Source organism: Phoca vitulina, unplaced genomic scaffold (genome assembly GCF_004348235.1).
Source record: "Phoca vitulina isolate PV1807 unplaced genomic scaffold, GSC_HSeal_1.0 scaffold6, whole genome shotgun sequence".
NCBI lineage: Eukaryota > Metazoa > Chordata > Mammalia > Carnivora > Phocidae > Phoca > Phoca vitulina.
The window spans coordinates 6,813,425-6,830,287 of NW_022589709.1; the positions used below are offsets into that span (position 1 = coordinate 6,813,425).

The following is a 16,863-nucleotide window of genomic DNA, read 5'->3' on the forward strand; positions in this document are numbered from 1 at the left end:
GCCTGACGCGGGACTCGATCCCAGGACTCCGGGATCATGACCTGAGCCTAAGGCAGTCGCTTAACCAACTGAGCCACCCAGGCACCCGATTTTAGGAATGTTTAGCTTAAATTTGAGAGGACATGATAGATATATTTGTTTAAATGGCTGCCATGTGCTCTTTCCCTGACAAATTATTGTGTATGGTTTCAAAGGTGAGAGCTAGGACCAGGGTGCAGGTTTCAGCTTAGCACAAGTAAAACAATGTAAGAAAACTTTAAAAAAAAAAAAAAAAATATATATATATATGTATATATATATATTCTCTCTCTCTACATATATATATATATATAGAGAGAGAGAGATTCACAATGCTTTTCTTTATTCTTATTTTAAATTACTTAAAGATTAAAATTTTAAGGCTTAAAGTGACTTCTTTTACATCAACTTCCATCTACCAGACTAGGCAGAGAATGCTATTTCTTGGGTTCAAACATTTTGCTTTTGACCTGTGGCAAGCCTAGTGAAATAGTGCCAGCAACATCATCATTAACCATGTCCATGGATGTTTTATTCTTACAGTATTTCTACATGGATAACCTTAATCAGATATTTCCGGACATTGTCTCTAATAGGCAGCATCCATGAAACTGGCCAAGTTTCTAAAGATAGTGGTAGGACCCATTTATGGCTTAGCTTGAGATGTTGTATCTTAAGAAGGATCAGCAAAGTACTTAAAAAATATTAACCCAATAGCAAGACAGCCAGGCATTGTTCTAGTATATTATAAACACTTTTCAAAGAATAATAAGGGACAATTTTTAAATGCAGAGGAAAGGTGTGTCTGATGCATTAAAGATGATGAAATCAGAAAGAGAACCCAAAAGGATCTCAATATTGTTAGACTTTTTAAGCAGTAAGAGCTGTGTAGGAATCCTTCTGTGAACCACAGAAATAATAAATGCTGAGCCCATTGGAACATAATCTCACTCAGCGAGATGCCACTGCTTTCCAGATTTCCTCACAGGGCCCTGCTAATTCCATGCCAAAACTAGCCGTGGATTTCTTCCTTCTAATCTCCCCTAATGCCTTATTCGATTATTGTCACCGGTCTTCGACCATACACTGTCCCTTCAGACTCTCCTTTCCCAAGTGAGTCCACCAGAAGAGTCTGAGTGTCCAACAGGATGTAGTCTAAGACCACAAGCCACCTTGTTCTACATGAAAAGGCAGAAGCAAGAACAAGAGAGCAAGGGGAACATTTAAAGTTTTGCTGGCAACCTCTTCATCTACGGATTACTGGCTGGACACAAACAGGAAAAAGAGATATGAGGGGTCTGGAAGATTACTCTAGTTGATTGGCAAGGGGGGGGGTTGTTAAGAGGGAGGAGAACCCAGGAGGAGGGTGAACTGGGCACTGCAGAGCACTGCAGGATGGCGTCGCCTCTGTCCTGGCTGTACCTTATTCTATGGTGAGTAAGACTTTTTCTGATTTTTCCTTTTAGTTCAGAGGAAAGCGAAAGCACATACCTACTGGGTGACTTCTATACCAAATCATGGAAGAAGCCTGGGTGGTGTGGCATGTATTTGTGGTGGGATAGATGAGTAGATTGAACAGCCTATTCTCTCTGAGCCTGGGAGTGAGGATCATGGACTGTTTACTCACAGGGTAGAAAATACCCTAGGGAAACTTGAAGATGAAGGAAACTTCTACTCCAAAAACATCAGTCGTATCCTGGACAACTTGCTTGAAGGCTATGACAACCGGCTGCGGCCGGGATTTGGAGGTGAGAGGCAGCATCCTTACTCAACCAAACATCTCTACTCTCTTTCCCCCTTCCCTCTGTTCCAAGACCCAGACGCTTCATAAGGATAGCAGAGCGGTAAGGTGCAGGGGTACTGGGAGAGGCCACGTGTTCCTGTCCAGTCTCTGTCCGTTCCTCTGTTTGTGACCTTCTATGCATGTTATTTGAACCCTCTAAGCCTCAGCTTCCTCATCTGTAGTGTGGGAGTATGAACAGTGCTTGCCTCATAGAGTTGTGTGAGTGTAGAATGAGATTCTCCATCTAAAGCACTTTCCTAAGCATTTGTCCCAAAAAAACTATAAGATGTGTTACTTATTGTTATAATTTTTATGAGAATACTAACTTAGTTCTCTTCCATTCCTTAAATTCCCCAAATTGACCAGAAAAATTTCAAAATAATGCAACTCGTATGAGTTTTCAGAGTTGAAAAACCCAAAGGCTCCTGCTACTGGATTCCTTTAGGATGGATTGCAGGTTCTGACCATGAAAAGGGACTTTGTGGTAGGGTCACTAAGTTCAGCGTCCTTAAAATCACTGGTGATATTTGCCCCCATTCTTCTGGGCTAATTTCAGGTGCTGTCACTGAAGTCAAAACAGACATTTATGTGACCAGTTTTGGGCCCGTGTCAGACGTGGAGATGGTGAGTGAGCTCTGAGTGGGGAGGGTAATTTTACTTATTGGCGGGAGGGCAGAGTCCCAGAACTAACGATCTTGGGCATTGTTACCAAGCTTGGCTCCAGAGTCCTAATGCAGTATGTGTACTCATGCTGGGAGGGCATGGTCATTAGAGCAGATTACTGGCTTAATCTCCTTCACCTTTCACTAGGGCTCTGCTTGAACACTTTAACCTGAGGGACTTTCTAAGATTCTATTCTCTCTTTGGGCCACATATCATGCACTGATTCTTTTCTACAAAGATAAGATTTTCCCCATCTTTATGAAGTCCTGGTAAATTTTTAGAATAGAAAAAAGAAAAATCAACAAAGATATGTCACGTAAGAGTATATTGAAAGTATCTATGAAACTTAAAATATAGCTGTTTCCTGTAGCACGTCATTTTCAGTATATTTTATTAAAACAGTAAAGGGCATCATTTGGAAAAGCTAGTGCTTTGTACCTTTTGTGTTGCAAATGGACCAGTAGGTGTTCTGGGAGCTCTGTTCCAGGTACAGATGGCTGTAGGATTCATAAGAGAGTATTTATAGTAAGTGGCAATGAAAATCTGAACTAGTCTGCTAGGACAAAGTGCATCATGATATTTTTTTCACAGTTCTCAGGTACCATTTCCCCCTAAAAGTAAAATATAAATACTAAAATCAAAATGAATATAACTCTTTAAATAGTTGAGTCATTAAAGTTTATTAGGGAAATGCTGCTCTGGATAAATAGTTATTGGAGACTTTTTTATCTTCTGATCTTTGAGTTGACAAGAAAAGAAAGAAGCAAGAAGGGATTAAAAAAAAGGAAGGAGTACCAGAGGAAGGGAAAGGGAAGGGAGGGAAAAAAGTAAGAAAGAAAACGAGGAAGTGAAGGAGAGGGAGAAGACTTTATTTAAGAGATAAATGTCTTAAGACTTGAAAGAAAGGAGGGTCAGCATTATCCAGAATCCTCAATTATTTTACTATCATATTTTTCATTTAGTACTGATTCACCCCAAATATAAATAACCACAACCATACTATACTATATTATTGAAGTCTGGGGAACACTTGGCACTTCATTTTATGTATGTGTCTCATTATTTAAGTATATTTGTACAGTGGAGACTTGTTATTGCCTGGATCATTATTATATGGATATACTGTGTGTCAAATTATATTTTGAAAATCTAATCACAACTTGCAGTAATAGGTCTCATACAGGAACACATAAAGTAGGCGAAGCAATTATTGGCAATATTTTGTTATACTTACAAGCTTTAATTATCATTGACTTTTGCAATGGCTCTCACCATAATTCTTAAGATTTCTAATGTTATTTCATAAAAGCCACAAATTAAAACTCAAAATTTTAATTATGGATACTTAAATGATGCTCTAAGTAATCATGGTAACATTTGCTTTTATATTCTCCAGAATAATATAAAATTATTGTGATGTGCAACCAGAGTACACTTATCAAGCAAAGTTTACCTATCCTTGGAAGTTTGCTAAATGGTACCATGGTGTTAGGAGACACCTTTGAAAGTGAACAAGGCATTGAGGGGAATGGTTAGACTAAGTAATGGTAGGAAGACCAGCACAAAACCTAGACTGTAAATCTTTTCATATTTTTTTTCTAAATTTATGGAGGGGAAATTAATAGGTCAATAGATGGAGAGGTGGATGACTGATAGAAAAGAAGAAGATTGTTAAAGAGGGTCAAGGTGCAGGAGGGAGGTTTGCACAACATCGCACCATCTTTTATGATAATATTACAAACTCTGAGTTTGAGAAAAATAATAATTTCCTGAAATCACAGGTTCTCTGAAGGTTATTATCATAAAAAGTTTTTTATTTCTTAAATTTTAGAATTGGGGATATAAGCTAGTGAATAAACTATTCTTAATAAACTATCTCCCCAGCTTTCATGAATATCTTATTTTCTCCTAGGAGTATACAATGGACGTTTTCTTCCGCCAGACTTGGACTGATGAGAGGTTGAAGTTTGGGGGGCCAATTGAGATTTTGAGTTTGAATAACTTGATGGTCAGTAAAATCTGGACACCTGACACTTTTTTCAGGAATGGCAAAAAATCAATTGCACACAATATGACAACCCCTAATAAACTCTTCAGAATAATGCAGAATGGAACCATTTTATATACCATGAGGTGAGGTTTCCCCAATTCAACTTCCTCTAACCCAAATGATTTGTCCAACATACTAACTTGGAACCATTTATTTCAATGTCCCTAGGCTTACCATCAATGCTGACTGTCCCATGAGGCTGGTTAACTTTCCTATGGATGGGCATGCTTGTCCACTCAAGTTTGGGAGTTGTAAGTTACAAAAAGCTTCTGAGAGTCAAATAATGCATTCAAAATATGTAATTATTGGGGCACCTGGGTGGCTCAGTCAGTTAAGTGTCCAACTCTGGATTTCACCTCAGGTCATGATCTCAGGCTCCTGGGATCAAGCCCCATCTCAGGACTCCCTGGGCTCAGTGGGGAGTCTACTTGTCTCCCTCTCCCACCTCTCCTCTCCCCCACCTCTTTCTCTGAAATAAATAAATAAGTCTAAATAAATAAATAAAGGCAGCAGTCTTTAAAAAAATACATATATATAATTATTTGATTGTAGTCAGAGACCAGAAAGCAAAAGAGAAATATTGCTATGATACTCTCAGTGTGATTCCAGGAATATACTTACTTAATCATGTCTGTCAATCTTGTAAATAGTCGGAGGCTTTAGTCACCCAGATTAAGAAAAACATTAAAGAAAATTTATGTTTGTATTTCTTTTTTATATGGAAAAAATTTGCTTTGGAAAAAAACACAACTAGTCAGATTCACTGCTATGTAATTTGTTTAAAAAATTCAGATGCTTACCCCAAAAGTGAAATCATATATACATGGAAAAAAGGACCACTTTACTCAGTCGAAGTTCCAGAAGAATCTTCAAGTCTCCTCCAGTACGATCTGATTGGACAAACAGTATCTAGTGAGACAATTAAATCTAACACAGGTAAGAATTAGACCAATTAATGAATGTAATTCAGCAAGGTGACTCCCATGCACATTTTCAAAATATCTATTTTTTTCTTCTCTGCATTAGCCATCCTCAGCTATGCTTGCTGTTTTGAAGTGATGAGTAGCATTCTTTAAAATTGATTTTGCAACCATGTGCATATAAAGATTTGTGTAACCTTGGAATAAATAGTTTTGTATGTATATGACACAAAGAACCCGACCAAAAACAATGAGCTGATGTATCTATCATCTGCTTGATCAAGTATCTTTGTCATACAATGAAATATGCCTTTACTTGTTTTATTCCAGCCCATGTTAATTTAAAGATCTGCAAGATTTATTTCCAGCTGCATTCTTTCTGCACACTGTCAACAGCAATAATACTGATATACGTGTTTTCCAACAGGTGAATACGTAATAATGACAGTTTATTTCCACTTGCAAAGGAAGATGGGTTACTTCATGATACAGATATACACTCCTTGCATTATGACGGTCATTCTTTCCCAAGTGTCTTTCTGGATTAATAAGGAATCTGTCCCAGCTAGAACTGTCTTTGGTATGCTTCACTCTTTGGCTATACTTCCACTCATCCTCCAGCTCTTATTGCTTGTGATATGTTGGGGGAATTGTGAATGTTCGGGGAATTGTGAATGTTCGGGGCATATTCACACTAGGGCACTTTTTCAATCCACAAAGGAAATAGACTCCTATCTCATTAAGGCATATGTATGATATTAAATGACCCTTATATTATCCCAAGCTATGTGGTGAATTCACAAAAACATTTGTCTTGGCAAGAATTCTGGCTGGATTCCTGTGACTTTCATGTGCCCTATTTAGGAGTGTTTTTTTTTTTTTACTTATTTTTTAAATCTCAATTTGCTTTTTCATAATTAAGGAAAAGCAGAAAAGTAAAAACTGACATGTAAATCCATGAAAAGAAAGGCAAAGATATTGAAACCTAATATATAAATTATATTTAATATATAAATGATATCTTGCTTTTATTAGGTGAACCATAAGAAACTGTCATTTTTCTAGATATAAAAATAGTTAAATATAACCAATTTCCCATGGTTCAACCTAAATATTGAGTTCCATTTTTGATATGTAGAAGCACTATTAATTTTGAGAAAAAAAGTTGTAATGGAAAGTATCATCAATAACAAAATCCAACTTTTTCTGAGTTTTCATGATTATACATTTAGAAAGGTTCATAGCGAAGACCTGAGTTGAATTGAAATCTCAGATGAATTTTGACTTTCTAATTTACTATATTAAAATAGATTTCTTTCTGCAAATTATAAAAGAATATCTATATAATGATGTTGACCATCTTCAAATTACATATATTCCCCAACTATTATACAAGATATAAAACTGCTGGTGACTGAGTGATGAAATTATTTTCTCATGAGTAAATATTTTACCTTAAAACCAAGCTAGAAATGTAAAAAAAATGAGGAACCTAATTTTATGTTTACTATTCATACTAAATAGACTTCTTAAATATGTTGATAGATATTATCAGCTATTCAAACTGACCAGGAATTCAAGGTTTTAGTACTTATACGATAATTTGCTGTAAATTTTCTTAAGAAGTAAACAACTAGAATTATTCATGAGTTTAACTTTATAATAGTTAAACTAAATCAAATCAGAAAATATTTTTTGAGCAACTATGGTGTATATGGCACCTTACTAGGTATTGAAACATACAAAAATGTAATACCTATGATAATAATTGTGAACAATTATAAAACAAGAACAAAAATTACATTTGCAGAGTGTTTAATCCACTGACACATTCTCATTTGATGTTGTTATTGGATTCCAAATGCTAATACTGCATTTCTTATTCTTTTTCACTTTAGGGATCACCACTGTTTTAACCATGACCACATTAAGCATCAGTGCCCGGCACTCCTTGCCAAAAGTGTCGTATGCAACCGCTATGGATTGGTTCATAGCTGTTTGCTTTGCTTTCGTCTTCTCAGCTCTTATTGAGTTCGCGGCTGTCAACTACTTTACCAATCTTCAGACACAGAAGGCCAAAAGGAGGGCACAGATTGCAGCCTCACCCCCAGTGACAATATCAAAAGCCAGCGAACCATTGGAAGCTGAGATTGTTTTGGTAATTGTTTACTTTTCTAATGTTACCCATCAATATAGGAAAAGGCAGCCTAACAGTGATCACAAACAACTAAATAGTCCAAAAGTACTATTAGTTGAGCACAAGTTACATAATTCTGATTCGAAGGCCAACTTCTTTTCCTACTTCATAGCAAAAAAACAAGCAATAATCCTTCATTTATCTTTGCTCTAAACTTTTGGCATTCTTCTTTTATCATCCTCACCGGTACTAGCAGATTCTGAGCTCTCAGAGGAGATGAGAACATTCTTCTCAGCCTTTAGATGTTTCCTTTGAACAGGTTTACTTATACCAACTAGGGAGAATAAAGTGAAAAAAAAAAAGTTCCTAATGAGGCTTCAGAGTCTGAGGGAAATAAACAGGGACTCCTATAGAATGGACAATTTTTGTTAGAAATCTGCTTGCTACTTCATTCCATGAAGGCAAGATGTTAATATTAGGTTCTACGAATGCTGAATCATAAGCACGGTTTTTGATTTTCATGAAAACACTCATGTTCACATTTGTATATTAAATACATGTATCTTAAAGTGTTTTTATTCAAAGACTTATAATCAGTGATAAATACCTATAAAATTAAGAAAAAAAGTTTCCCATCCAGTGATCCAGGCTAATTACCTCTGCTTACAAATCAAAAACAGTATCTCGGGGAGGGAAGATGTTATTTACTAGTCGGTAGAAAAGCTAGGAATTGATCGCAGAAGTCCAATACACACAGATTTACAGAGGCAGAGACTATCCCCTCTCCAACAATCCTCAAAGGCTGATATATAAAAGAGTGCACACCACAAGATAAAACATTTTCAGAATGTGAGGTCATTCCCAAAATTCTTCCCTTGACCTAATGATGTTTTCTTTATATATGTGTATTTTTAAAGGCCATAAAAATATAAATTTTATAGCAAAAGGATGATAGTCTGAAGACTCAATCCAAAACACTTGAAAATAATTTTTTTCAGAAAATATTTTTGAGAATTAGTTTATGTTTGTAAAAATAAAAGTTATTATGTTATAAGCCATCTGTATTAATATGGGTATATAATCAACATATTGCCCAGTGGTCACATATCACCTTAACATATATCTATAAATGAAGAATTCATATTTATCAGAATGCAGTTTGTTTCCTTCCAGAAATGCAGTAAAATTGAAAAGAGAAATTCATGAGAAACAAGATAAAAAAATAAGTCCAATGATTTTGAATATGTTCATTGATCTGATATTGAGATAAAAGAAAGACCAACTTCCTTACTTCAACTTTTTTGAAATATGTATTCCTGAGAGAAATATGATTTCAAACCCTTGGAGAAAGCAGAGAGTTAGTATTCTCTTTGTCTTTTATTTTAAAGATATAATTTATTAATAAGATGGAATTTAAGATCTCAGGTCTTCATATAGCTATCTTCTACAATTCTAAAATAGTAACATAATGAGCAGGTCCTTTGGGAAGCTGGATTAAAAAAATGCATTTAAATCATCTCAAAGTACTTTTTTCTTGCAAGTTGACTTTTTTCTTATGAAAAATTTTATTTCTAAACCTGGCTTCACTTAAAACATTTTAAGGCAATGAAAAGCAGCATTTTGTTTCTGAAAGGGTAGGTCAAAGCATAAAAATAAAAACCAAAATAAGCAAACTTAACAATACAAACCTTGTAGGTACCAAAAATAAATATAGATGATTACAAAGAACATTTTCATTTTATTTATTCATGTCAAACCTTGGCAATTTGTTTTATATAATGTAAAGGAACAAACATAAATTATACATTTGCAATTTATACAACACAATGTATATATTATGATTGCTAGGCCATTTTTTCTTTCAAATACCATGACATTTAAAAATGCCTATTCAGTTGTAATCAAAATAATGTTATCTGAGTAAGTTGGACATTGAAATAGCAAACCAATGTGGTGAGGTTGAAATAAAATTAAGTGCTTAGATGTTTCATGTGATTCTAAGTTATATTTTAATGTCCTAATTGCTTTTCACAAGAAACTACTTAGAATGAATATGGGAAAAAGTTTATCACTTTGATTTTGACCTTGAAATTTAATATAATAAAGACAAAGAAATTCAGGAGTTTTAAATCTAATACTCAAACCCAAAGAGACATCTAAAACTAAATCATCAGAAGTGCTTGGTTTACTAATGATCTTTCTGGTTTTAAGGCATTTGGAACTAGATACCGGGTTTTGTTGTTGTTGTTTTTTGTTTTAGATTTTGAGAACAAATTACCCACAGCTTCTTTCCTGCTTATATGGTACCTTTCCTTATTGCTTTTATCTGGTATGCTGTCTTGGCATTAGAGAGTTATTCTTATCTTCATGTATCATAAATTATTATGTGTCTGGGGTATACTTATTCTGTGTGTGAGACCAAGTTTGGACCTCAATCACTTTTTGGATGTTTTGCTAGTTTCCTTGTTATTTTAAAGGTCTAAACTCTCATTACTATGTTCCTAAGAATGAATTCCTCCCACCCATCGACACATCCAGTGTGGCTTTCCTTTTTCACAGGAGGTGTGACATTCTTGGTAAATTATCTACAAACAAAATTGGCCAAAATTTCATTCGTCAGGACAATAATTATATTTATACTGATTACATTGTTTATTCACTATTTTTTTTTTCCTTTTCATCTGGCATCCATTTATTGAGTACCTACGTCTTCAATGAATTATTCATACTATAAGCACTTGTTAGATGCTCTTATGTTCCATATCCTTTGTAGAATGCTGGGGATACATTAGTGTATGACATCAGTATGGCCTCTTCCCTCACTAGCTTCTTGCTGAACAGGAAGAAAGACAAACCAATGAGCCATAACAATACACTATGATAAAGGCTGTGGTTAGAGATGTATAGTGGTTAAAGAAGAGCCATGCAAGAGTACCTAACACAGCCTGGAGGGATCATCATTCTGGAGGAAGTGTTTCCTCAGCTGAGAACAGAAGGATTAGCCTGGTCCTGTTCTGGAAACACTAAGTCAGTTGCTAGCAACCTGGAAATAGAGAGGGAAATAAGACATATCCTTTCTATATTCCCTTTCAAGGTTGGGATGATCTGCTGGGTCATTATCATATTGCCTTCCACCTATGTAGAGAGATATGAAGCATAGAATACTGAAAGATTTACTTCCCATTTCCAAATATTGCCGAGATTTCTTTGAAGACTGTCATTACTCTGTAGAACTAAGGGTTGAATTAAGCCCATCAGAGACTCTGAGTCCCTTCACCATGGTTGTGCTATTTCATAACTTATAGAGAGGGTAGGGTGGATTAGATAAGGGGTGTAGGTGGTTAGTTCTTTCCCCATACCTTCTATCAAATCCCCATCCAATATTCCCTTCTTTACCCTCCAAACATTCCAATATGGTTTCTAGACATGTACTTAGCACCACAGACCCACCAGATTGCTGCCAATAAGCTGCTTCTTTATAGAAATTCTGGAATTGTCTCTGTCCCAATTCTACCAGCTATTATTTAGATGCAAGAAAATTTGATTTGAAATTCTTATTTCCTCCACAATAATTAATATAATAGTTTTTAAAAAAATATTAAGTACTAAATATTTTCAAATTTATATTTAGTGCCCTTGTTTGCTGGTTCTAAAACCAGGTGCTTTGTTTGTCCATTGGATAATGCAGCCATGGTTAGAATATCTCTCTTGAGAGGTAACCCATTGCCCCCTCTTCTTTAACATATTAGACTCACTGAATGTTGTATAAAAATTGCTTTAAGTACTTTACAAATGTCTTATATTTACATCAAATAATTGATTGTCATAAAGTCCAGTTTGACTCAAAGTACCTTTGCAATATGGCATTACTTAAAACAAAGCAATGCTCTATAAATACCCAAAGTAGGATGGCATTCAGCAGCAGGGGAGCCCTGGAAAAATTCAAAACCACAGGTGTTCCACTCAAAACAGTGACAGCCCCAAGCTGAGCCCTCATCTGGACTCTGACAAAAACCTATTTTACCATCAGCTGAAGCTGCCGGGGTTACAATAGAACAGGCGGGGTCTGATGCAAACCTGTATCTTGAATGGCTTGCAAAATTGGCTTTCTTTTCACTTCAGAAATTCAATGTGATTCTTCTAAATTGGGGTCCAGTTTCCTGTACTGCCAATTCCCAACTATGCAGGAGCTGATTATCCAGCATGTAGGTTAGCCAGGCCTCTTGCATTTCCTTGAACATATCATATTTGCTGCCTGCTAGAAACACCCCCAGTCGCTGCTGGACAGTGAGATATCTGTAACTCTAAGCCAGTGATACTCGGTGGTAGGTGACTTTTCTCCCCAGAGAATATTTGGCAATGTCTGGAGATATTTTTGGTTGTCACAACTTTGGGGGGGGGGGATGCTACAGGCATCTCGTGGGTAGAAGTAGAACCCAGGGATGCTGCTCAACATCCTATGATGTACAGGACAATCCTCCACAACAAAAAAGTATCCTACCCAAAATGTCAATAGTTCTGTGTTTGAGAAACCATGCCCTGAACCTTAAAGCTGATGGGAAGAAACCATAATAATTATTAAGAGTGTGATCTTAACATCCGAGAGTGATTACATTCAGACACTGCCAGTTACTGCGTGAGCTTCCCACTCAAGCCTTCATTTGCTCATCTTTAAAATGAAAATAATAATATTACATTATAGTTTTTTTTCTAGGAATAGGCAAAATAATGCATGCAAAACGCTGTGTAGTGCTTGTCAATTGTAAGCATTTATATATGGTACTTGTAATATGAAACAATACACTAAAATATAATGTAAAATAATCATCAAAATTTTTATTTTCTTCTCCTTGCCTGATTACTCTAAGAAATCCTGGAAATGTTTATATTTTCATTCATTTGTTGATTCAGCATATGCTTATTAAGCACATACTATGTTCTGTGCACTGACTAGGCACCGTGGAACACTTATACTTGAAAATAATATGCCCTCTACCAATAAGGAGATTTCATGTCAGGAAAGGAGATAAGGTGCAACAGAAATAATATTTACAAGGAAGAATGTGATAACTGCTGAACAAATTATAACATCATAAGTAGGCAAAAAAGTGTTCTCTTTTTAGTATATCTATGATATATATTATATATATCTAATGTCTATCCATCTATCTTATCTATAAATTTATACCTTACATTTTCTTTCTCAAATTCTTAAAGAAAAGAAAAACTTATAGAGAAAGTAATAATCTTCCCTAGCTTTAAAGATGGGAACTACATATAGCAGGTAAGTAGTATATATGGTATTGCAATCGAGGGCTTTCTGACTCTCTTGTCCTCTCTTAACTCTTACACAACCCTCCATAGAGACTGTTTGGAAAAGTAGATGAGGAAAGGGTGAATCCTGTTGTAGGGGATCTTTCATTCCAGGCTAGTGCTATTAAATTTTTCATGGTATTTTTGAGTGATGTTGCTTAACTCTGGACAAGGGTCATTTGGTAATTCTTATTAAGTCATGTGTGACATTGTGACAATGCCAAAAGACTGACAATTAACTTTTTTCCCCCACAGCTCTAAAGAGGGGAAGATAAAACAATGCCTTACATCTTTATGGTAGATTATGTTTTATAATTACTTTTTTGTCTCAACGAACTTTTTCATGTCTGCCCTCTTTCTCCTTAAAAAAAGAAATAAACACAGGGAATGCATGCTATGAAAAATCATGAGTTTAGAAAGAGTATCTGCTCCACAGGCTTGCCCTCATTTTACTCCATCATGATCCTTAGAAATTTTACTAGAGTAAAATATTTTAATATTCCATGTATCTGGGAGGAGGATAACTCTTTTTGGAAAATGAAACAGTAACACATTTTGCTCTTTCAGGTGGAGAATATTTCAATAACATTGTTAATGGCTGAAACTTCAAATCAGAGTCTGAGATACATGATAGAAACTCTGGAAAGAAGGTGTTATGTTTATTCTCTAAGACAGGCAGCATGCACTGAGACCAAAATATCACTACTCTGGTCCTATCCACATGCTGACTCGTGACTCTGGGCACAGCAGTCCTTAGCTGTCACATGTTTTTAGTAGGAAGTGTCACTTATTTCCTAAGATCAGCAGACTGAGGCCTCTACTATTTTAAATTATCTTCTACCTTCTATCTTCTTTATTTAATTATGTCAAGAGTCCCTAGCACAATCTTGGGCCAACACATAACAAGTAAAGATATTCTTTCCTTGCAACTCACCACGGTCATGAGAAATCAGAGACTCATTTGTGTTTACGGTGAAGAGGGAGATTTTCCCATGGCCTCTAAATGCATACTGGGCTTGAACTCTCAATGATGACTAGTATTATTTAGATACTCAGTAAATTCCATGACAAATCAAACAGCAAAATTCGAAAGGGGAATACAGAGAGAAGAGGTTCTTGGAATCGCTGTTTCTCGCACTCCAAATGTCACCACATCGGCAGGTCATTCTGGTCCTGTGGCTCAGCCGGCACAGGGGAGGTGGCTGCCTCATCCTGTTTCTGCGGGGTGGCTGGCTAAAGCCACGGGAGTCTGCCCATGTGAGTAACATACCCTGCCAGGCATCAAAGTGGTGATTTTGTTGCCAGGGAGAAAACAAGGCAGTTTTACAAGAGCAGAGATAATGTACAGCACGTGTTTGAAGGCAGAGACCCAGCAAGGGCAACCTGGTCACAAGGAGAGTGACTATTACAGGATATAGACAAGAAAAGATACAAATCAGAGCAAGGTCCTCTAGTCTCCACAGTATGAAAGGAGTCGAAAGCAAACAGAATTAGAGTCTCTGAACTACACCCAGTACTTTAGAGTGAAGACAAGAAAATGTGGGGATGATGAAACAAGCATTGCATTTGACCAGGGTAGTTTATTACTAGCTGTGTGACTACGGGCGAGGCATTTCCAGCTCCACTCTCTGGACTTAGCCTTTTCACCTAACAATTAATGTGCTAAATATCCTTTTCAGGACTAAAAATTGTTGTCTTAGGATTTCTAATGATAAAAAAGAACATATAATAATTCTGACAATTCTGAGGTCAGTAAATGAATCATTTTTTGGTGACTTAGGATGGAGGAAGATGAGACCAGTGGAGAAGTTCTGAATGGGAAGCAGAAAGCTCTCAATATAGAACTTCTGGGCTTAAGAGGCAGTTGTATTTCAAGGGATGAACAGTCATCCCACTCAGTTTAAGGGTATTGCCACTTTGTCACTGGTTTTCACATACATGAGCACCTTAATATTTTTTGTTGCTGTTATCTCAGCTGGTTCAAATATATGAACTTGTGAAGATGAGGATGTAGGCTAGAAGAATGATATCAACTAACTGAACTGTTATCAGTTTTATTAATTAATTGTATTAATTAATTGTCCATATATTCCAAATTTAAATGCCCTCTCATTGCCCACACACATTGCCCTATAGGCTTATGCATCACCAGTGAGGAGAAGGGGGTGGATAAGCCTTTGCAACCTGGTTCATTTCTTCCTAATGGCCCAGTGGTCAACACAGGTTCTGGGACGTGGAATATGCTTGGCATCAATTGCTGATGTATGAAATTATAGGATGTTGGATGGCTGCAAATCATTTTTTTTAATTTGTTTTACCACTTTCTTGGAAAAGTAGCACCATCAAATACTAAGAATTTGCTAATATTAAAAAAAGGAATTTGCTAATATTTTATCTTACATAGTAAGTAGTCAATAAATATCTGTTCATGGTGAAAAAGTGAATAACTAAGTGATCTCTAGTCTTTTACCTAGGCTGAATATTTATGTCTTTTCCCTACAGCATCCTGATTCCAAGTATCATCTGAAGAAAAGAATCACCTCTCTGACTTTGCCAATAGTTCCATCCCCTGAGGCCAGCAAAGTCCTCACCAGAGCTCCTATCTTACAATCAACACCTGTCACACCCCCACCACTCTCTCCAGCCTTTGGAGGCACCAGTAAAATAGACCAGTATTCTCGGATTCTCTTCCCAGTTGCATTTGCAGGATTTAACCTTGTATACTGGGTAGTTTGTCTTTCCAAAGACACGATGGAAGTGAGCAGCAGTGTTGAATAGCTTGAGGCCAGGACAACTTGTATTCTGTAAGTTCTCATTTTCTGAAATTTTTTAAATAGCATTAACCACTTGTATAGATGCTTTTCTGAACACTGAAAATCTGTAACACATAGCTTTGAGTAAGCACGTCTGGGCCAAAAAGCACTAATGTTACTCCTCAAAACTGTAAGTTGAAGGTTGTTGAAAAATATGACTTTTCTGTATGTTAGAGAAAAAACTGGTAAGAGAATAAGATGAACTCAAGATGAATTTGCCAATCTTTGTCCTTCATTGTTCAATATTTTAATTGTCACTGTGAATAGCATTTACCACAAAGAAGATAAAATAAGAAATGCTGACACTTCCAAAGGTTGCCTTAAACTATGTTTATTTCGGCTTAGTTGTCAAAGAGAGCAAAATATAAATAGTCTAAATATTTATCAATAGGTTAATACCAGTATGTTGGAGGCCCTTATGCTAATAAAATAGTTTTCAGTATCAAGCCTGTATTGAGCTTAGCCATTTGTTGTGATGCTATTTTACCTCAATAAGTAAATAAATAAATAAATAAGTATGCATATGTACATAGCTTTACATAGTTGGACTGCAATACAGTGCTGTTTTATCTCAGTAAGCTCTCCTTTCAAAATAATATGCTCATCATAATCCCATGAAATTGTAGAAAAAATTGTAACTATAATGAAGCCTTGTTCTATTATGACTGTGGCTATATCTCATATTTTCTACGTTTCTATGTATACCACTAAAGAAAACAACAATAAACATGGTTCTCTCTGTTTAATAAAGCTAGGGAGAAGACTTTTCTTAAGTATGAAGAAATGAAGAGGCTACCTCTACTCAATGTTAGTGTCCCTGGTGATTCTGACAAGTAGAAGGTACAGGACAGGTGGGCTCAGTCACCTCACTCTAAACAAGGAGTCGAGTTTATATTCAGAATCAATCTTTCATCTCCTTCCTGCTCACTCAACACACTTTCAATTATAAGATGAATACAGTCTGAGTATCTAATAAATAACATGGTAACTATAGTATAACACTGTATTGTATAATTGAAGTTTGGTTCTCAGCAAAAAAAAATTAAAAAGGTAAATATGTGAGGTGATGGATATGTTAATTGACTAACTCAGTGAGGGGAATCATTTCCTAATGTATTCATATATCAAATCATCACATTGTACACTTTAAGTACCTTACAATTTTG

General features: G+C 35.9%; 1 protein-coding gene across 1 annotated transcript; it reads left to right on the forward strand.

Annotated features, from left to right (window-relative positions):
* The first annotated feature begins 1,413 nt into the window (after positions 1 to 1,413).
* On the forward strand, positions 1,414 to 15,662 carry GABRA6 (gamma-aminobutyric acid type A receptor subunit alpha6). The gene is made up of 9 exons (XM_032403471.1): positions 1,414 to 1,451; positions 1,648 to 1,766; positions 2,358 to 2,425; positions 4,377 to 4,597; positions 4,683 to 4,765; positions 5,307 to 5,450; positions 5,862 to 6,014; positions 7,333 to 7,592; positions 15,387 to 15,662. The coding sequence occupies exons 1-9, from the start codon at positions 1,414 to 1,416 to the stop codon at positions 15,660 to 15,662; spliced, it is 1,362 nt and encodes a 453-aa protein (XP_032259362.1).
* Positions 15,663 to 16,863: the final 1,201 nt, after the last annotated feature.

Excerpts from the sequence above, each read along its gene's own strand:
- GABRA6 (XM_032403471.1), top strand. The coding sequence starts at position 1,414 with ATGGCGTCGCCTCTGTCCTGGCTGTACCTTATTCTATG. Across the intron at positions 1,767-2,357 it reads GCTGCGGCCGGGATTTGGAG|GTGCTGTCACTGAAGTCAAA; the intron begins GTGAGAGGCAGC and ends GGCTAATTTCAG. Across the intron at positions 4,598-4,682 it reads ACCATTTTATATACCATGAG|GCTTACCATCAATGCTGACT; the intron begins GTGAGGTTTCCC and ends CAATGTCCCTAG.